Source organism: Primulina huaijiensis, chromosome 17 (genome assembly GCF_012295235.1).
Source record: "Primulina huaijiensis isolate GDHJ02 chromosome 17, ASM1229523v2, whole genome shotgun sequence".
NCBI lineage: Eukaryota > Viridiplantae > Streptophyta > Magnoliopsida > Lamiales > Gesneriaceae > Primulina > Primulina huaijiensis.
In genome coordinates this window covers 437,636-460,342 of record NC_133322.1, presented here as the reverse complement: position 1 = coordinate 460,342, position 22,707 = coordinate 437,636, and the positions used below count along the sequence as shown (strand labels likewise).

Below are 22,707 nucleotides of genomic sequence, written 5' to 3'. Positions count from 1 at the left end.
TTTTAAATTTTAATAAACTAAATTTTACATGGATACAATAATAGACTAAAGTTTATATGGATACATAGAATTTATCATTAATATTTAAATATGTAATTTATTTTCAATCATTCATAAAAAAATGTGTTGTTTGCCAACTACTATTAATCTTTTATTTCATTATACACTTATGATTCGTTCAAAAAATTGTGATATTGCTATTAGCAAGTGAATAAATTAATCCCAATATTTTTTGAAGAATTCAAAAGTTGATTTTATTTTAGCATGTGAGAGATTTATGAATTATTAAAGCAAATTACATCAACACCTCTTTGTAAAAATTATATAAAAAAATCATATTAAAAATCTTGTGTTTTAAAATTCATTCATGAGACCCATTAGAAATTAGGTAAATGTGCTACAATTTTTTTAACACATGAGTTAAATATTAATGATTTAAAAAAAAAAAAGATATATTAGCTGTTGCTAATAGATTTGTGTATATATTAAATTAATTTTCCACTCTAATTGTCCTACTAATATCTAATGAACACATACTTCTATTTCAACGGTTAGCTTAGGGTGCATTTGGTAGATGAATTTGAAATTCATTGATTTTGATTATATTTTTATTGATTATACAATAAAATAATAAATTAAATCTTTAGTTCGCACTTTACTTATTTACACGTTGACAAAAACTTGTGTGAGACGATCTTACGGGTCGTATTTTGTGAGACAAATCTCTTATTTGGGTCATCCATGAAAAAGTATTACTTTTTATGCTAAGAGTATTACTTTTTATTATGAATATCAGTATGGTTGACTCGTCTCAGTGTCTCACAGATAAAGATTCGTGAGACCGTCTCACAAGAGACCTACTCTTACACGTTAATGATTTCAAATGACATAATTATTGGGTAAACATGAAATTTATCCTAATTAACATAAAACATATAAATGTGAATTTGAAGTTTATGGTTTTACGCCTCTAAAGAATAAAAATATATTTGAAATCTTTGAATTTGGAATCTATCAATTCAAACGCAACATTAACTTACATATTTAAATATTGATCGCATTGATATTTAATGAGTGAATTTATTCAGAATTGTGGCAAAAATTTTGGTATACTTCATGTACAGAATAAAATTAAAATTGTCAATACTTTAACACTAAAAAATGGCCCAAAAGTAACTGAATGCCTAAACTCGAAGAATTTATATGTAGTTACAATATTGGCGAATATAAGTCAACGAAATTTTTTAAAAGATTGCATCTACATACAAATTGATTTTTTTTTTTTAATGAATACAATGTTAAAATTTTCATTAATTTAATCTAATTTTTTTGAAAATCAGAGATGTGAAAGGTATAACATTTGTGTGCGGGATACTATATCCATGAACAACCGACGACGTGAAATACGGATGACTCATGTTTTGTCAGTATTCGGCTGGAAGCGATTGATATGGACTTCGATGGGCATAATTCAGATGATTCATAAAATCCAATCCTACCGTTAAAAGGAAAAGTAAAAATTTAAAAATTAAAAATAATTAATTTCAAATAGGCGTGGAGCCCGCGTGAAAAAAATAAAAAATAAAAAAATATTAATCCAAAATGGTGGGGCCCGCGTGGGGCGGTTTCCTTGAAATGCCCACTCACAATTTAACACCCTCGTTGTGGGTGTCTTTAGGTGTACATTCATCTGGTTTTTCTTGTTTTTTATATTTATTTTTAGTTAAAATAACTGGCAGGGAAATAAATTTTAAAAAATATATTAATGCTTTTAAAATTATAAATCAAATTTTCAAATATATTTTTGAATTTTGATTTTAAAAAAACTAATGAGTTATATTTGTGAGACGATCGTTTTTGAATGAAAAAATATTATTTTTCATTATAAATATGAAAATAATTGATTCATTTTATTAATAAAAATATATAAGAACATCTTACAATGGTAACAAATTTTAAATTTTAATATACTAAAATTTTACATATATACATATAATTTATCTATTAAAAAACTTACTCGATATTCAAACATATTAAAATAATTAAGAAAAATATATGAATTAATTAATGATTGAGATGAGTCCACAAAATATTAGCTGAAATGGATAATCATTTTTGTCAGTGAGTGCATCCTCTCTCATGGAGGAGACAGAGGACGTGCAAACCGATTGTCAGTGCCTCCATCCTCTCTCATGGAAGAGACGGAGCACATTCCAAATAGCATCATGTTTTTTTCAATATATACCCTATCAATCCCCCCACCCACCCCCACCATTTTACGCAGTAGAAATAGGCATTTATGAATTTTTCACAACTTCTACATATTTTTCACGGGTTGAGATTTGTTTTAAGAATCTGAAGACTTTTACTGGAAGCAACACATTCCACAATGCAATTGTGAATGCAGCTTCTGTAGCTTGTGTTGCGAGCTTCATCTTGCTTGCAACGGATGAAAAACCCCAGGAGCATTTGAATGTTACGGAAGATATTAGAAAATCCATGAAAACATTGGAGATTGATGTCAAAAAAATGATGGTGTTTGCTACTGCCATGCCAAGACCGTGACCGTGCCTGAGCCGAGCTGGGGGCCGACGATGTGCCAGGAGCCTAGGACTTTGTCCCAGACGATCGTTTTGCACCAAATTGAAACTTCTGTGATTTCAAGCAAACGATCCTCGATCCTATTTCCTATTGGCATATGTGTGTGTGTGTGTGTGTGTGTGTGTGTGTGTGTAACCTACAGTTATGCGCAGGGATTCAAGGAAAGTTAGGCTAGTAAAGAAATAGAAAAAAGTAGCTAGAAGATGCTTAAAAAAATCAGAGTTTTAAGCTATAAATGATTAGAGGCTGACTCAAAGTCTATATTATCAGAGAGAGAGAGTGTGTCTTGACCATGTGTATTATGCCCAAGGGTTGTCTATCATACTCTTTAAGATATAAAGCTACTGGTGGAAAAATAATCAGTGAAAAGGGTGTCGCGACATAGTTGTCAGTCACTACAAGTTAGAACCAAAATTGAGTCCTTCAATGGCTGATGTGGTTGGCATGTTAGAAGGCTGGATGCCTTTAGGCAATTAACATACTACAGAGTAATAGAAAAGATGATAATGAGTAACGAAATTCCATGACTTTCGTTGTACAAAACCCAATCTGTGAATATAAGGACTTACTGAACCGAAATTGTACTGATGTAACTCTTCTATAAATACTGGAACACGCCATATCAATAGTTCTGCCTGTAAGAGAAACATGGATTTAATCATCAGCGTCCACTTTAAACATACGGTGGAGAAGTTTGTAATTTGCAATGAAGTACTCAAAAGGCTTATGAATGATCCACCTAAACCTATAATGTCTGGCAGTGATTTCAACATATGATAAAGTTAACAGCAGCTCTCCGCTCCATACACACACCTACTATGTCGGATATAGACATGTTTTTGGGCAATTATACAAAAGAGCACAAGAGTAAGGGACCAGGAATGAAGGTCATATACTTCTGCCACTTGTTAGAATTACCTTCGTATAAGTTAACTAGTCCACATTTTGATTTGCATGTAGAACCAAAATTGAGGCCTAGGCTGATGTGGTTGGCATGTTAGAAGGCTGGATGCCTTTAGGCAAGCCAAGAAGGGAGTGTCTGAGCTTTCTGAGGAGATATGAGCCCGTTGAGTAGAATGAATTAAGGTAACAAAGACCACCCAATAATCTTACTCCTACCCATGGCAAGCCAAGGATAGAGTGTCCGAGCTTTCTGAGGAGATATGACCCCGTTGAGCAGAATGAGTTTAGGTAACAAAGACCACCCAATAATCCTACTCCTACCCATGTAAATCTTTATCTTGTCACAGCAAGTCTCGGGTCCTAGGTAAAGTTGATTTTTAAAGTGTTTTTATATCCATATACCCACATATCAACTTGCATGCTGGGATCCAATATATTGGAAGTCTTTTAAGTAAGTAATCAGACATTGGATTCAAACATTATGATCATATGCAGCAGTTTATTTCTTGGATCATCACCAGCCTTGTTCTTCCCCACTTGGCTGAAGAAACCTACAGAACACCATGAGGCACTTGGGGTCATTTCAATAAGCCATTTCAATCGGTTACTCAATGTCGCAAACAAAATAATTTATCCTCTCCATGGTTTTTTTAATATAAACCCGAGCCCACCACCCTCATTTCAATAAGTCATTTTACACATGAAAAAAAGGATATTTATGAATCTTACAAAGTTTTCGCAGCTTCTTCAAGCTTTTCACACGTTGAGACAATGAAAAAAGAATCTTGTTAACAGAGATTGTCTATTTAATTCATGTTTTTCCTTGGTGTATGGTTGGGGAAAGAAGAGAGTATGGAAGACTTGGATTTGGAGATGACATGAAGACGCGTTCACAATTGCATTGTAAAATTTCTTGCTTTCAACAAAAGTCTTGAGGTTTCGGAAGCCAGTCTTAACGTGTAAAAAACCTGGAGAAGCTGCGAAACTTTGTAAGCTTCGTAAATATCAATTTTTCGTGCGTAAAATGGCTGATTGAAACGAGAGTGGTGGGCTAGGGCTTATATTGAAAAAACCATGAGGGCGATTGTGAAAAGAAATTATTTTGTTTGCGACGTCGAGTAACCGATATATTTTTAATGTACTTCCTGTCTTATCGTATGAAAATTATATTATAACAAGTAAAAGAAGTAAGTGTTAAATATATTATTAAATACATGAAAGGTAAATGCAAAAAACAATTCATCAAGATTGAACCGTAGATCGTATAAAAGAGTGATTGCAAGTTAATTAAACGAAATTTGTAGGTTCTAGCTACAAATTTAAGCATTCCAACGAGATTTTCACTCCTTTAATTAATTAATATTCCCACTCACAAAATTTTTTAAATTTGTCATTCAGTTTAAAAAAAAAAAAAAAAAACTATATATCACTCATTTTCCACAAAAAGTAACAGTGACTTACGTACTCAAAAAATATAAATAATTGAATAAACTATAGCTGTTACCATAACTTAAAATAAAAGAGAAGAAAAGGAAAAAATAAAGGTGGCTTTTGGAGGAAGCAGCGCGGCAGTTTCTCTCTGGGTTTGAATGGACCGGCAGTGTCGACAAATTGTTGAACATTGAACATTCAATCTTGTTTTTCTTGTCTGGACAAGATGAATTTTCTACTTTCAGTCTTGGTTAAGCGAATCTACTAGCCATCTATATCGACCTCTCTCTCTCTCTTTTTATCTACATATACAATTAATTAACACACAAAATATATGTATTCACACACATATGTGTGTGTATTTGATAGGTATATACATATAGAAATATATTTTGAGAAATATTGAAATTTCAGATATTTATGAAATAGATAGAAATATATATTTTATGGCAAAAACTTGTGTGAGACGGTCTCACGGGTTGTATTTTGTGAGACAGATATCTTATTTGGGTCATCCATGAAAAAGTATTATTTCTTATGCTAAGAGTATTACTTTTTATTGTGAATATCGGTAGGGTTGACCCGTCTCACAGATAAAGATTCGTGAAACCGTCTCACAAAAGACCTACTCATATTTTATTACAGATAGATATACATCCATAACATCATTATATTAGGTTATTTTAATAACTAAAAACTCTTTTTTTAAAAGAAAAAAGGAAATTGTTTTATTTTATGGGAATCACAAATACTACGTAGTAAAATGACCATTTAATTATTGTTTCACTTTGTTATAACAATATTTAATTGTTGTTTTCAAAAATTTTGCTTTTAAGCCAAAATATAATATTTAGGAACTAAGTTTTTGAAAACTAATCCTAACTATCCCCGGATTATATATTAAAAATATATTGGTCGAATTTAAAACCGGTCGAAATTTGGGATATTTTGTTATTTTAGACCGGGTTAAACTTTTTTGTTTAAAAAATGGTCCTCTCTAAAAAAATGAAATTGCGGTTCATTGAATTAATTTGCTCTTTTTCACAAGAGTTTGGTGAGGGTGACGAAAGCGGTGACCACACGTGAGATTTTCCCATCCACGCGGAATTCTATGATTAGAGAGTCAACTTCTCTATTTCTTGTCTGCGGTCAACCTCATTAATATCATTACAGTTTGGATAATAAAACAATTAAATTTATTTATTTTTAATAATATCATAAAATAGGATTAAAAACAAATTCAAGTAACTTAAAAAATAAAATTATTCCCAATTTTTTTAAATAAAATCACATTAAGAAATCTACGTGCGAAATATGATAAAGAGATAAAGTTGAAAAAAATTGATATTGATATAATAAGCTCTACTTTTTAATAATAATAATAATAATAATAATAATAATAATAATAATTATATAATATATTGAATATAGGTATTTCATTCGATTTGGTATAGATTTTGATAATAATTATGACACACCCAAAACTAGTAAAATTAAAATGTTTGACCATTTAGTCATTTATAATAATAAAAGAAATAAATAAATTGTTGAAAAATTATTTAAAAATGTGTTAAATATTTGTGTTGAAAATGTGAATGTTGAATGTTGAAAATTAGGTAAAATTAGGTGTTGAATATTGAAAATTAGTGTGTGATGATGTAGGTAATGATGTATTTTATTTTTGGATTATTTGTAAAAATTTTCTATAAATAGATCTCTCATTTGTGAAGAAAATCACAATTGAGTTGAGAGAAAAATATTATAAAGTGTGTAGTGTGATAATTTTGAGAGTTTGAGATTTTTACTTTTTTACCGTAAATTTTTACTTTTTCACAACACGTTATCAGCACGAAGCTCTAAAAGTCCTCCATATTTTTCCAAGCTCCGAACAGAAGAAAAAGGTAACAAAAGTAATAATATTTATTTTACTGTTATTTATTTATTGTTTATATATGTAATATATAATATAATGTTATTGTTAGAAATAATAAAAATAATTTTTTCAAAAACTTGTTATAAATCCTGGGAGGATGTTAAGACGACATCCCACACTCCCGGTAAGGGATACGACAAGTATAAAAGCCTATAAGGTTTTTTAAACAAAATAACTTATGACACCTAATTATAATAATGTGATATGATATACATAATTATTTAAATATGACTAATATTATATACACCATATTATTACCATAAAATTATACAAATACATACATTTATTTTCTTATACACCAACGGTAATAAACGGTAACAAAACGGCTAGTTTTTGCTCTATAAATACAATCTCACAAATACATTCAATCACTCCAACTTTCTCTTCTTCTCTAAAAATTATTCTTCATCAAATTTTCGAAGAAAAAAAGAAGATGGCTTTCACGAGGTTATTTTTAATTATTTTGGTTATCATACTCACCAGTCTTGTATTTATCGGAGAATATCCTCCTCGTGTGTTTTCTTTATTTTTACGAATACTTGTACTTGTTGTTTATCCATTACTTTGTATTGCAATATTCATTAACTAATAAAATGCATCGTAATTTTTAGTACCACCATGGCAAACTTGGCAAAGCTCGAATTCATCGCTCTTGATATTACTGGGAAAAACTATATGCCATGGACTCTTGATGTAGAAATGCATCTTGAGTCATTGGGTCTAAGCGAGACCATTAAAGAAAATGGTATATCTTCATCACAAGAAAAAGCAAAAGCTATAATATTTTTACGACGACACCTTGATGAAGGTTTAAAATGTGAATATCTCATCGAAAAAGATCCCATGGCTCTGTGGAAAGGATTAAAAGAGAGATTTGAACATATAAGGGAAGTTATACTTCCGACCGCCCGTGATGAATGGAATATGTTAAGATTCCAAGACTTTAAAAAAGTCAGTGATTACAATTCAGCGATGTATAGAATAATCTCGCAGTTAAAATTTTGTGGACATGAGGTTACAGAATCGGAAATGCTTGAAAAAACATTTTCCACGTTTCACGCATCAAATATAACACTACAGCAACAATATAGAGTGCGTGGATTTGCGAGATATTCTGAACTCATCGCCTGTCTTCTTGTGGCGGAAAAGAACAACGAGCTATTAATGAGAAATCATCAGTCCCGACCCACTGGATCAACAGCATTTCCAGAAGTAAATGCTGTAAGTAAAAATGAATTTAAACCTGGAAACCAAAATCAAATTCAAAGACAAGGTTTTGGTCGAGGTCGAGGTCGAGGTCGAGGTCGTGGACGTGGACGTGGACGAGGAAGTGGTCGTGGTCGTGGACGCGGCCGTGGTTTTGAAAATAATCGAGATAGTTATTTCTATAACTCATCTCAAAATAACGTCCCAAACCATCCACAGAAAAGGCATCAAGAAAACATGAGTGTTAATGAAAATCACTCGAAAAGATTTGAAAGTTCTTGTTTCAGATGCGGCACTCCAGGACATTGGTCTCGTATTTGTCGAGCCCCTGAGCATCTTTGCAAACTTTATAAAGAATCGATAAAGGGGAAAGAAAAGGAGACCAACTTCACTGAGCGAAGTGACCGTTTGAGTGATTCAACTCATTTTGATGCTGCTGATTTTATGAATGATTTCTCTGGAAATGATCAATATGTTGGTGGGATAGAAATGAACAATATTGATGCTGCAGATTTTCTCAATGATTTCTCTGAAAATGAACAATATAGTGGTAGAATATAAATGTACAATAATTTATTTTTCATGTATTTATATGATAATGTTTTATTGTACAATTATGATATGTGTTATATTTAAATATGTATTGTCATTAATTTTTTTTCATTGCATATTTTTTGAAGTTCAAATATGGAAAATGCTATGAGCAAAGCTGAAGTTTGCATACCCGATAGTGGTACAACGCACACTATCCTCCGAGATAAAAGATATTTCTTGGAACTAAAACCAACAAAAACAACGGTGAATACAATATCAGGTCCTGTAGACTTGATTAAAGGATGTGGTAAAGCACAATTTTTGTTACCTAATGGTACAAAATTTTTGATCAATGATGCTTTATATTCACCACAATCGAAAAGAAATTTGTTGAGTTTTAATGATATATATTCCCATGGGTATGATACTCAAACAATGAATGAAGGGAATGAGAAATATATGTGTCTTACCACATATAAATCAGGAAAGAAATATGTGATTGAAAAACTACCAATGCTCCCTACTGGATTGCATTATACACATATACGTCCCATTGAATCAAACATGGTAATTGATAATTCTTCAATATTAACCAATTGGCATGATCGATTAGGACATCCTGGTTCAACAATGATGCGAAGAATTATAGAAAATACACATGGTCATCCATTGAAAGACCAGAAGATCTTTCAGAATAATAAGTTTCAATGTAAAGCATGTTCTCTTGGAAAACTTATTATAAGACCATCACCAGCCAAAATCCAAACTGAATCACCAATGTTTCTTGAACGTATTCAGGGTGATATTTGTGGACCAATCCATCCACCATGTGGACCATTCAGATACTTTATGGTATTGATTGATGCCTCCAGCAGATGGTCACATGTATGTTTATTGTCAACTCGAAATGTTGCATTTGCAAGATTACTTGCTCAAATAATAAAATTGAGGAATCAATTTCCCGATTATACAATCAAGAAAATTAGACTTGATAATGCTGGTGAATTTACTTCCCAGACTTTCAATGATTATTGTATGTCTATGGGAATCATTGTTGAGCATCCTGTTGCTCATGTACATACTCAAAATGGATTGGCTGAATCATTGATTAAACGTCTGCAAATGATTGCTAGACCAATGATTATGAAAACAAAGCTCCCTATTTCTATATGGGGACATGCAATTTTACATGCTGCTTCATTAATTCGCATCAGACCAAGTGCATATCATAAATACTCCCCATTGCAGCTTGCATTTGGTAAAGAACCAGACATTTCTCATCTGAGAATTTTTGGATGTATGGTGTATGTGCCTATTGCACCACCTCAACGAAAGAAAATGGGACCTCAAAGAAAGATTGGAATTTATATTGGTTATGATAGTCCATCGATCATTCGATATCTTGAACCACAGACAGGCGACGTGTTCACAGCACGTTTTGCTGATTGTCATTTTAATGAGGAAATCTTCCCAATGTTAGGGGGAGAACAGAAACATACCGAAAAAGAAATTACATGGTATGTATCATCATTGTTACATCTGGATCCAAGAACAAAACAATGTGAAAAAGATGTACAGCAAATTGTGCACTTGCAAAGAATAGCAAATCAAATACCAGATGCATTTGCAGACACAAAAGGGGTAACTAAATCATATATACATGCTGCAAATGCCCCTGCTCGAATTGAAATTCCGAAGAAACAAATTGAAGATAGTCATGATGTCATTAAACGCCTGAAGCGTGGAAGGCCAGTTGGTTCCAAGGATAAAAATCCTCGAAAAAGAAAATTCATAGAGAAACACAATGATCACAAAATAGAGAATGATGTTCCTGAAGAAACACATAATGATCACAAAATAGAGAATGATGTTCCTGAAGAAACACATGATGATGAAAATGTTTTGTCAGAACCACAAACTGACGAGAATCATGAAATCTCTATCAATTATATTAATACTGGAAAAATATGGAACCGAAAAGATATAGAAGAAATTGATGATATATTTTCTTATAATGTGGCAATCGACATCATAAATGATAATGAAGATCATGAACCAAAATCTTTTGGTGAATGTAAAAATCGGCAGGATTGGATAAAATGGAAAGATGCCATCCAGGTTGAATTGGATTCGCTAAATAAACGTAATGTTTTTGGACCTATAGTCCTTACACCTGAAGGTGTAAAACCTGTTGGATACAAATGGGTTTTTATTCGAAAGCGAAATGAGAAAAATGAAATAGTAAGATATAAAGCTCGACTTGTTGCACAAGGTTTTTCTCAAAGGCCTGGAATTGATTATGAAGAAACGTATTCTCCTGTGATGGATGCAATTACGTTTCGGTATTTGATTAGCTTGGCAGTATCTGAAAATTTAGAAATGCGTCTTATGGATGTTGTTACAGCCTACTTATATGGATCACTTGATAGTAATATATATATGAAAATCCCTGAAGGATTTAAGATGCCTGAAGCACAAAGTTCAAAACCCAGAGAATGTTATTCTGTGAAATTACTAAGATCATTATATGGGTTGAAGCAATCCGGCAGAATGTGGTATAATAGGCTAAGTGATCACTTGATGAAAAAGGGATATGTAAATAATTCAATATGCCCTTGTGTTTTCATTAAGAAAACAACATCCGGATGCGTAATTATTGCTGTATATGTTGATGATTTAAACATCATTGGAACAAATAAGGAAATTCAAGAAGTTGTGTCATACTTGAAAGAAGAATTTGAAATGAAGGATCTTGGAAAAACCAAGTATTGTCTGGGTTTACAAATTGAACAAAAAGAATGTGGAATATTTGTTCACCAGACAAATTATACAGAAAAGATCCTTAAACGTTTTAATATGGACAAATCAAATCCTTTAAGTACTCCAATGGTTGTTAGATCATTAAACATAGAAAAGGATCCATTCCGTCCATGTGAAGATGATGAAGATATTCTTGGTCCAGAAGTACCATATCTAAGTGCTATCGGTGCCCTTATGTATCTTACAAATTGTACAAGGCCTGATATATCTTTTGCCGTAAATTTATTGGCAAGATTTAGCACATATCCAACAAAGAGACATTGGAACGGAATTAAACATATATTCCGTTATCTACGAGGAACGACAGACTTGGGACTTTTGTATTCAAAAGATGCTAATCCAAGTATAATTGGTTATGCCGATGCTGGATACTTATCTGATCCACACAAAGCACGTTCTCAAACTGGATATGTATTTACTCGTGGAGGCACTGCAATTTCTTGGCGTTCACAGAAACAAACACTTGTAACAACTTCATCAAATCATGCCGAGATTATTGCACTACATGAAGCAAGCCGTGAATGTGTGTGGTTAAAATCAATGACTCAACATATCCAAATCTCATGCGGATTATCATTCGACGAGAAGCCTGTGATACTATATGAAGATAATGCTGCATGTGTTGCTCAAATGAAAGAAGGATACATAAAAAGCGACAGAACTAAACATATTCCTCCTAAGTTCTTCGCATTCACCAAGGAGCTTGAGAAGAATAAATGTATTGATGTTCGTCACATTCAATCAAGTGAAAACTCATCAGATCTCTTCACAAAGGCACTTCCTACGACAATATTCAGAAAGCACATATATAATATTGGGATGCGCAATCTACGAAATTTGTGAAGAATTGTTCGTGTCAACATGAGGGGGAGTTTACGTGACTGCACTCTTTTTCCCTTACTATGGTTTTTATCCCAATGGGTTTTTCCTAGTAAGGTTTTTAACGAGGCAGTATAAAAACACGTAATGTATACAATCATTATGATCATCATCACAAGGGGGAGTGTTGAAAAATTATTTAAAAATGTGTTAAATATTTGTGTTGAAAATGTGAATGTTGAATGTTGAAAATTAGGTAAAATTAGGTGTTGAATATTGAAAATTAGTGTGTGATGATGTAGGTAATGATGTATTTTATTTTTGGATTATTTGTAAAAATTTTCTATAAATAGATCTCTCATTTGTGAAGAAAATCACAATTGAGTTGAGAGAAAAATATTATAAAGTGTGTAGTGTGATAATTTTGAGAGTTTGAGATTTTTACTTTTTTTACCGTAAATTTTTACTTTTTCACAACATAAATGTCATTAATTAATTATTAATAGTATAATGGAACAGATGAAATGCCTCCCACGTGCACTAAGACTCGCAGTCAGCTGCACCGCCGCCCACCCACGTCAAAAGCCAGCTGTTGTGTGAGATTGGCGTATACATATACAACCAGCAAGATGGTTCCTCTTTCTTTCCTTCCAGAGTACTTGCGCGTATCCAAATCGTTGAATTTTTTTTTAAAAAAAACAAAGAATTCCCTAGTTGGAATGAAGGGTGGTGATCAGGAGTTGATTCTGCCGGCGGGATTCAGGTTCCATCCGACCGACGAGGAGCTGGTGGTGCATTACCTCTGCCGCAAGTGCTCTGACCAGCAAATTGATGTTCATATCATTGCTGAGATTGATCTGTATAAGTTCGATCCATGGGACCTTCCTGGTATCTATTTCTTTATTTTCGTTCCTAGTTTTTTGCAGACACACGGACACGGACACGGGCACACTTCCTTAATTTGTTGCTTCGAGTAATTCACGAGAATGTTGAATGGTTAACTTGAAATGCTCCAAGTTTATCACTTGTTATCCAGATTGAGTCCAATGGGATTTGAGGTAAATTAAGATGGTATTTGAAAGTTGGCCGTAATATGTTCTTCAGTTTCTTGCATCTCTGGTTAGTGGGTAGTCGAATTTGATTTGACCAAAACCGACCTGGAGAACCAAACTAGTTTGGTGGTTGAGTTTTATAAATATCGGGTAAAGAAGTTCGATTTTTTATTATTAATAACTGTTCTTCAAAAATTATTGATGGAACTTGGAAGTTGGAACATATATTTTTTCCCTGATGTTTGGTATCTCTGATCATGGCTTGTTTAGATTGCGTTGTATGATAAATGTGTTTATTCGTTCAAGTTTCTAAAGTTCGGTTCCGTTGTTTTGGTACGTATATCTTAGCTGGCCATCTATAAAATCTAACTAATATATAGGAAAATAATGCTTACATTAAATGCTTTACGTCAGGTATGGCACTGTATGGTGAAAAAGAATGGTACTTCTTTTCTCCAAGAGATCGAAAGTACCCGAATGGTTCACGGCCCAACCGGACAGCCGGATCCGGTTACTGGAAGGCAACTGGAGCTGATAAGGCGGTTGGGAAGCCTACAACACTCGGGATAAAGAAGGCTTTGGTGTTTTATGTCGGAAAAGCTCCAAAGGGTATCAAGACTAATTGGATTATGCATGAATATCGTCTAGCTAACGTGGACAGATCTGCTGGAAAGAGAAGCAACTTGAGGGTACTATTGCCAACTCGTGCATCTTGATTTTTTTTGCCAGATAGGTTATAATTAATTTGGACAAAATTTTCATGTGTGATCTCCAAACTTGATTTCACAATTAATCTTCTGATGTGTGCACTTGATGCAGCTTGATGATTGGGTATTATGTCGAATATACAACAAAAGAGGAATTCTTGAAAAGCATTACAAAATGGATCATATGGCAATGAATTTAGCTGACACTGATGATCCAAAGGCAAAGATTGATGCAACAATATATAACCTAATGCAGGCGCCTATGTCCTTGCCATTTCAAAAGATGAATAAGTATTTACCTAAGGTTCAGACGTATTCGAGCAGCTCAGAGCATGCATCGTCACCCGAGTTTACGTGCGAGAAAGAGGTTCAAAGTGTGTCTCATGGTAGTGCATTTGAAAATTCCGTTGATTTACAACACACTTACTTGGGTGGTTTTCAAGATGATGATCCTTTTGGCTCCCAGATGCAGTATAATAATCAATTCTCTACGTTTCAAGACATTTATCCTTAGTTCCAATGGCCCTCTCAAATATGTTTATTCTAGAAAAGATTATTGTATAGTTTAAGTTACATAAAACTACGAAAGGAGAAAGTGCAGGACAAAAAAATCTCTGTAACTATGCAATGGGTGATATTTAGTACTAGGAACTAGTAAAAAAATTAGCTACTCAAATTTGATTTACTTGGTTGTTGCGATGGTATCGTGGTAACATAGCTTGATGATATATACGGGCTATGGTCTCTCTTAGACCATAAGAGATGCTCCTTGTATAGCACATATAGTTTGGATATGTAGGTTTCTCATAGTTTTTACCTTCAATGATATACGATATACTTTGAGCATTTCTAGATGGTCCCAATTGAGAATTATGATCGCTAAAATGCCGGAATGGTGATAGGAGATCGACTAGGTTTCGCACCATGTTATGAAGGGATACCGGATCTGCTAAAACTTCATTCAACAAGTAGGAGTGATATTTAGTACTAAGAACTAGTAAAAAAATTAGCTACTCAAATTTAATTTTGTAGATTTGCTCGTCTGTGTTATCTTTCAGCGTTATCGTGGATCTGCATATCTTCGCGTACATCAGGTTTTTAAAACGTTTTCTTTACAAAAAATTTAATATTTAATTTTTGCGCCGTAGTTTAATTTATGTGTTAATTATAGCGTATTATTTTATTTATGAATTTTAGAATAGTAGATTATTAATTTCATAAATTATGAATGAGTTTTTTTGAATAGATAAGATTAAAATCCGTAGCTTCATTAAGCTACGGATTATTTAAAAATCTTCGCTTAATATAGCGACCGTCTTTCTAAAACCGTCACTATGTCTTTAAAACACCGTCGTTATATATAGCAACAATCTTTCTAAAACCGTCGTTTATAATAATGATAATATTAATTATAAAATTTTAATTAAAAATGAAAAAAATTAGAAAATTAGATGATAATATAATTAATTATAAGAAAAAAATTATTACTAATAAATAATCTAAAATCGTTATTTCGATTATTTTTTAAAATATATAATCAGATAATTGATAAAATAATATTTATAACAACAATAATAACAATAAATGATAGAAAATAAATTAATAATATAATATTAATCATAAAATAATAAAGAACACAATATTAACACTAAAAAATTTAACTAATTCAATAAAAATTAAAATTTTATTAAAGTTTAATTATTAANGCGTGTCTCGTCCCTTTCTCCCCACGAAACGAGAAAACCCAAGAAGAACGGCTGGCGGAATAATCAATCGTACAAGGCAATATGTCTCCGATCAGGTATGAATTGAATCTCCCCTATTAATATTCTATCAATAACAACTAATTCATGTGTTTTTAGGAATGGTGTTCGCAGTATTTTATCAAAACAAGTAGAGAGGAAAATCATTGTTCGTGCCCCTCCCGTGGAAAAACATCGTTTAGGTTAGCAAAATTCCATTATTTTTCCCTTTTCATGTGATTCAAACGATACTGTCATGTGTTTGCCATTTGAGTTGTGAAATGCGTCTATTTGACGTAAAATCATTGATTACAGGGGTGTTTCTTTTGTTCGATTTTCTTCTGTAACGACCTACTGTTTAATATCAAAGCAGAGTGTATNCGGGTCGAGCTCCGAGGCCGACCTCCCAATAGTTCCCGAGCCGACCTCCCTTGTAGTCCGATCGAGCCGACTGGACATGATTGGCCGACCTCCCGAGCCGACCTACCATGAAATAAGGCGGCGTTTTCACGTCTCAACAAGATAACCCACAAAAATATAAACGAAATCTAGAAGATATGACCAAATCTTTCACAGAATCTAACCAAATCTTGCAAGATTCTGAGGATCCAAATCTACCAAAATCAGGACTCTATTGTTCTCCTATAAATACCAGGTTTCGTTCATTATTTATGAATTCAGATATTCACATTCTCTTAGCACACACATTACTATCTCAATTTTCTATTCTCTGACTTGAGCGTCGGAGGGGCTACGCCGGAACAACCTTCCGGCCCCCTTCTAACGTTCTTGTTTGTGGTTCCAGATTTCGAGAGTCTGATCCGAGCTCCCAACTGAAGATCCGACCTCCCAGGTACCATCACCGATTTTAGCAACATCAATATATTTTACACAACCATACAGAAAATAACTAAACTAATTACGATACAAATTCTTAATTATTGTGCTTGAATCGTCCATGAGTGAATCGTTTATGAACATGCTCTTTTGGACTAGGGATCTTGGCTGGACATGTCGTCTGGTTCATCACATCACCCACCCCTTGAAATCCAGGCAAATGAAAGTCAAATGCAACTCGGTGTAGTCTTTTGATATCTTTCATGACATGCGTTATGAAAGAACGCAACGATCCTGTCAATGTAAGTGGAATGTTTGGGTAAATTAATCTTATTTTTGTAAAATAAAATCCCATCCTTGTACGTCCATTGTTCAAGTGACTCCCTCTCCGTCACCTTTTTACTTAATTGTTGAAGCTCTTTTGAGTTATCTCAGATTTGGCATCTGTCAAGAAGTCCCAAGTTGGCATAGAAATAGCATGTAAATGACCACGTCTTCTTCCCTTCGTGATAGAGCATCGGCAACAATATTAGAATGTCCAGCCTTGTATTCATTGCGAAAATAGAGCCCATCTGCTTATGTTTCACCATTATTTCAATACTCCACACAAAATTTCCAAGTTTTGTCCGATTTTTTAACCAAGTTAAGTGGAGAAGTTTTGATGTATGTTGGGGATGAAAGAAATGCTCAAAATCGATGAAGCCATCCTCAATGGATTTGTGTGACCATTGTAACAAGGGAAATCCAATTTTGAATACCTGTTAACATAAGAATGACCTTCACCCTGTACCTGCTTGTGTCGTGAGTGCTGGTCGCTAGGAGTCATGGGACTTTGCGTGTACCTCAATCCTCCTATGCTTCTTTCCGCAATGTTGATTCATTCTTGGACATTTCCTCTTAACTGAATTATTCCATTCTCGTTGTCGCCTTTCATTGGAAACTTTTCATCCTGATATTTTCAGGAACATCTCAAACTGATCTTGCAAGACCTTAAATCCCCCATTACTCTTGGGGCTGATACCAATTTGTCATGTGTTCGTGAAATGGATCTTGTTATGGGTGTATTTGCTGTAAAATCATTAAATTTCCTGTGTGTGTTTCTTTTTGTTCTATTTTCTTCAGTAACTACCTATTGTTTAATATCGAAGTGAGGCTCGTTGTGGAGAATATATACAGAATATTCCCCAACCAAGAAATAAAATTGTTTAGCGGTATCCAAGTAAATATAACTGCCTACTCCTATCCTTAAACTAATGCATATATATTTACATGGTTTTATCGAAATTTACACAACATTACAGAAAATGACTAAACTAATTATAATACAAATTCTTAATTCTTGTGCTTGAAACGTCCACGAGTGAGTCAACTGTAAACATGCTCCTTTTTGGACTTCGGATGTTAGCTGGCCACGTTTTCTGGTTCATCACATACCAAGATGTTGGTATTTTTTACTTAGACCGAAAATGAAGCGGGCTTTGTTGATTTATGTGATGTTGATACAATCTTTCATATGGTTATTTAGACCTAAAATTTTGTATCGGAAATGACAATTTGTTATTTGCATTCTTTCATACACACCAAGGCGTAGTTATTTTGGGCGCAAGGCGCACAAAAGCGCTAAGGTGTCATGGAGTCTGAGGCGATGCACGCATTTTATCGATGTAAAATGCATCTAACATAAATTTTAGAATTCTACATTTATTAATTATAAAGTGATTTATACTGTGATAATATATTACATATATTAACTATATTTCACAAATGTGTCCAACAATATAAATAAAAAGTTCATTAATAGATAATGTAGCATAAATCCATTGTCACACATATTACATCGATGCTTCAAAACCTATGTATAAACCAAGTCATTCAACTTTTTTTGCTCCAATTTATTTCTTCTTTTGGAATGAAGATGCATGTATATAACTAACTAGTGCTTGGGACCAAGCACACTCCTGTTTAAGGCATTGGCGAGAGGTGCAGCCAGGTGCACGCCTTTTTAAACTATGCCTTAATGTGTATAGAGGATAAGCACATCATTAACGAAGTTCCGATGTTTGATGCAAATGTATTCTTAAATTATCTTTTACCCTTTTCAGCAATTAGGAACATTACTATGTTTCTAGGGGGATGCTTCACTGTCTACGAGGTGGTAAGGTAGGTGGTGATTCTTCGTTTTATTTATTTATTTATTTTGGTACGTTATATTCTGATTACTGCTAGAAATATACATATACAGTATTATCTGTTTTTTGCAAAAAAATTACCTATCTGATGAGATTCTCTATGTTATAGACGCAAGCGTGAATCGCGTCGCAGACAGGAAGCTTATATGAGGTTTGTGAGTTTTATATATCAGCTATTAAATTATTGTATTTACTTTCTAAATTAATACTAATATGGTCGTCTGTTTAGATATACAATATAGTCTAGTGGCATTTCTGATTTGCTTTTTGTGTTTCAGGGAAGTAGAATAGGAACTCCTGATGGTGCCGGAGTTGGATGAAAGATATTATTCCGTCTTAGTGCATGTTTCATAGAATGTTGGAGAATTTATTACTTTTAAATATTTTTATGGTTAAGATTTCAAAAAATGGTCTGTCATCTTAATTTTCACGTCAAACTTTGCAAAATTATGGATTTTACATTTTAAATATCGTTATTCATATGCTAATTGCTAACTCAGAGTAATTTCTGTATGTTTATTGTTTTTTACAGATCAAATATGTGATTTTCCTATTTCATTAACTTGTAAAAGAAAACTTTTTATTTCGTTAGTTTGTTTTGATCACACCAGTATTGCAGTAATATGGACAAATAATATAAACTAGCTAGTAATCTTTTCACGTGCATCAATACTTTTAATTCAATTTGAAAGATGGTATTTATAACTAGTAAATAATAAATAATAAATAAATTAAAATATTAAAGATTGGGTATTTTTGTTCAATTATTAAAGTAATCAAGGTGGTTATTCTAAAAGATTCAGTTGTTATTATGTAGTAAATATAGATAGGTATACGTGTTTAAACGTTTAATGGTTATTTGGTTGTTTTTCATTATTAAAGTATTCATGATTTGAATTTCAGTTTGTTTATAAAGTGTATAATACAATTTTTGGCAAGAATCGTGAATAAATTTGTTCAGCTACCAGTTGAAATATTAATAAAATGTGTCTACGAAAATACTATGCATTTGTGATCATAATCAATAAACATACAAAAAAAAATATATTAAACCAACACTAATCAATAAATGAAATAAAGATTATAATTTATTGAAAATAAACCAAATATCAAGCACAATATTGTTTGTCTTTTATCGTGGTCTTTGTTTATAAAAGTCTACTTCATAAGTTCAGAACAAAACAAAAAATCGTGTTTAAATTCATAGAAAAAAATATTATAAAAAATAATTAAAAGAAATCTCAACGGTTTTAATGTGTCTTATTGTGAATATCGAAATCTTCCTCTCCAAGTTTTTAAGCCCTAGTTGTTACGCCCGAGGGAGCGAAGTTGATATACCGCAAGACGTGAAGTTCTTTGCATACCGTCTCTAAAACTCTCCGCGTAAAGAAGAAAATTCTTCTTCTAAAAATCTAAAGCCAAGAGAAATAATAATAATTTTGTTTTAACTTTGTAAACTTATGTTCAAAATTAAGTTTTTTTCGTCTTTTGATCAAACCACGATATAAAATTTATTTAAATAACCACAAAATAATGAGTAAAAATATCAGATAAGCATGAGACAAACTAAAATCCCTAAAATATCGATAGAATTCGGACTTATCACCTCCATCGACCTTATTTTTTTGCGTTTTAGTGACTATTTATTTACGAAAATGTCATTTCCGTACAATTGATGTACATCTATTGGATTGTTTATTTACGGAAATGCCATTTTTTAAAATTGTTTTCTATCTTATATTTCTAAAATAAGGCTTCTGAATTTTTTATTTTACCGTTTAACTTTTTCCTCTTTTTGGTTTTCTGTTACTGGGAAATAATGGAGGGTATAAGCATGTTAAATGATGATTTTTCGAAATAAACGGGATCAAGCCTGAGGGAACCGATATCCTAATATTTCAACAAGGGCGTGTATGAGATTTTTTTGTTTTTATTTTCCTTTGTTTTTTTTTAACATGAGTTTTCCTATTTTTCTTAGCTATGACCTCCGGTTCTTCCTCCATCACCTCCCGAACCTCCTTCCTCACCACGGGCAACCCGCTCCTCCCCCTTCTAATCATACTCACCTCCACCCGTGTCCTCTTTCGCTCTTCTTTCACTATTCCTTCATAACACCGACGCGCGACATTCTGGTCCCCGCACAAGACTCCAACCCTCTTCCCCACAGGAAACTTCAGCTTCTGATGATATGTGGACGCTACAGCTCTAAAATCCTTTAGGGCTGGTCGTCCCAGAATTCCATTGTAAGCGGATGGAGTGTCCACCACGGTAAATGTTGTCATATTCGTTACCCGCCGAGGCTCATGTCCCAAAGATAGAGGAAGGACAATCCGACCCTGCTGCGGGATGACATATCCTGCAAACCCATATAGAGGAGTAATGATTGGCTCAAACTCAAATCCCTCCACCTTCATCTGATCCAGAGTGTTCTTGAACAAGATATTCATAGAGCTTCCATTATCAATAAAGATGCGTGCCACATCGTAATTGGCAATGGTGGCCGTCACCACCAAGGCATCATTATGTGGAGCCACAACGTCTCGGAGGTCTTCCGGCCCAAAACCGATGACAGGATCCTGGGGTAGGTCCGCACCCCTGGATATTTCAAAGTTTTCCAACCTTCTCCCATGCGCTTTCCGAGCTCGCCCGGAATCTCCATCAGTAGCACCCCCGAGATCATATGAATAATTTCTCTCGTAAGATGGTTATCCGCATCTATTCCCCTCCTCGGTTCAACGGGCTCCCGAGGGATATCCTGACCTCGACCTTCTCTCATCGGCTCCTCGACCCTCTGATTTATCCATGGAGGGCCTCGACCCCGCCTAGGAGACGGGCGAGATCTCAGTTCACTTCCGGACGAGGATCCTTCTTGTCTGCCCCGTGGCGGACGCCGAGCACTGCTCTCCACCCTCTACGACTTCTCCCCCTTTTCCCTTGACTCCCTCACCTCCATAACTCTTCTCGATTCCTATTCAGAGGAAAATGAGGTGAGAATTTTCATGTACTTCTAGTTATGTCCTCCTCCCTCTCACCCGCACCTCTCTTCTTACTACCACTTTCGGCTCCCTCCACCCTACTTCCTCCGGGCCGGTTCTCCATCCTTCTATACCGTTGGGCATCTTCCAAGTTTACATATTTCTCCGTCCGACCTAACAGATCATCATAGCTCGACGGAGGTTTCTTGACCAGCGATTTGATAAACTCTCCTCCCGTCAACCTTTGTGTGAAGGCACTTATCATGATGTCAGGGATAGTCGTTGATATTTCCAGTGCTGCACTGTTGAAACGTTGGACAAATTCTCGCAAAGTTTCAGCCTCTTGTTGTTTCATCACGAACATGCTCAAATAATTTTTCTGATGCCTTTTGCTGCTAGCAAATCGGTGCAGGAAAGCCGTAGAAAAATCCTCGAAAGATTGTATGGAGTTGGGTTGCAGGGTATTAAACCATTGCTGGGCTGACCTCACCAATGTGCCCAGAAACACCCTGCACCTGACTCCATCCGAATATTGATGCAACAAAGCAGCATTCTCAAATCTCCCCAAGTGTTCTTCGGGGTCAGTATATCCGTCATATTCTCCTACATTTGACTGTCGGAAATTTGGAGGAAGTCCTTCTTTCAAGATGGCTAGTGAAAAAGGACTTCCTCTCTTGGGTACCGGCGCTCGGCTTCCTACCTGCTGCCTCAATATCCGTATTTCCTTCCATATCTCCCACATCTCACTAACTTCCCCACTTTGGAGGGGCTGCGTCTCTTCAACCCAGCTCTAGTGACCCTCAACATTCTCTTCTCGCTCCTGGCGAGCGGCATGCTCTTCTGCAAACATAAACTCTTGATTCCTCTTCATGGCCTCATCCACTGTCCGGGTGATAAATTGGCCTAACTGTTCCAGGGCCAAGTTCCCACATTCTCATTGGGACGGGTTTGCTCGACC

At 34.2% G+C, this 22,707-nt stretch overlaps 2 protein-coding genes and 1 long non-coding RNA gene across 3 annotated transcripts; 2 read left to right on the top strand and 1 right to left on the bottom strand.

Moving 5' to 3' along the window:
• The first annotated feature begins 12,844 nt into the window (after nt 1–12,844).
• Nucleotides 12,845–14,975, top strand: LOC140963681 (NAC transcription factor 32-like). Its single transcript, XM_073423087.1, has 3 exons — nt 12,845–13,135; nt 13,714–13,988; nt 14,119–14,975. Exons 1-3 carry the CDS (start codon nt 12,877–12,879, stop codon nt 14,518–14,520), a joined length of 936 nt encoding a protein of 311 aa, XP_073279188.1. The 5' UTR covers nt 12,845–12,876; the 3' UTR covers nt 14,521–14,975.
• Nucleotides 14,976–15,712: 737 nt separating this feature from the next.
• Nucleotides 15,713–19,312, top strand: LOC140963682 (uncharacterized). Its single transcript, XR_012172729.1, has 5 exons — nt 15,713–15,807; nt 15,869–15,951; nt 18,688–18,745; nt 18,884–18,925; nt 19,053–19,312. It is a non-coding gene; the product is annotated as an uncharacterized lncRNA (long non-coding RNA).
• A 1,360-nt stretch (nt 19,313–20,672) lies between these two features.
• Nucleotides 20,673–22,491, bottom strand: LOC140963218 (uncharacterized). The gene is made up of 4 exons (XM_073422510.1): nt 22,265–22,491; nt 21,807–22,144; nt 21,625–21,742; nt 20,673–21,369 (listed from the first exon to the last, which is right to left on the bottom strand). The coding sequence occupies exons 1-4, from the start codon at nt 22,489–22,491 to the stop codon at nt 20,673–20,675; spliced, it is 1,380 nt and encodes a 459-aa protein (XP_073278611.1).
• Between the last annotated feature and the right edge of the window lie 216 nt (nt 22,492–22,707).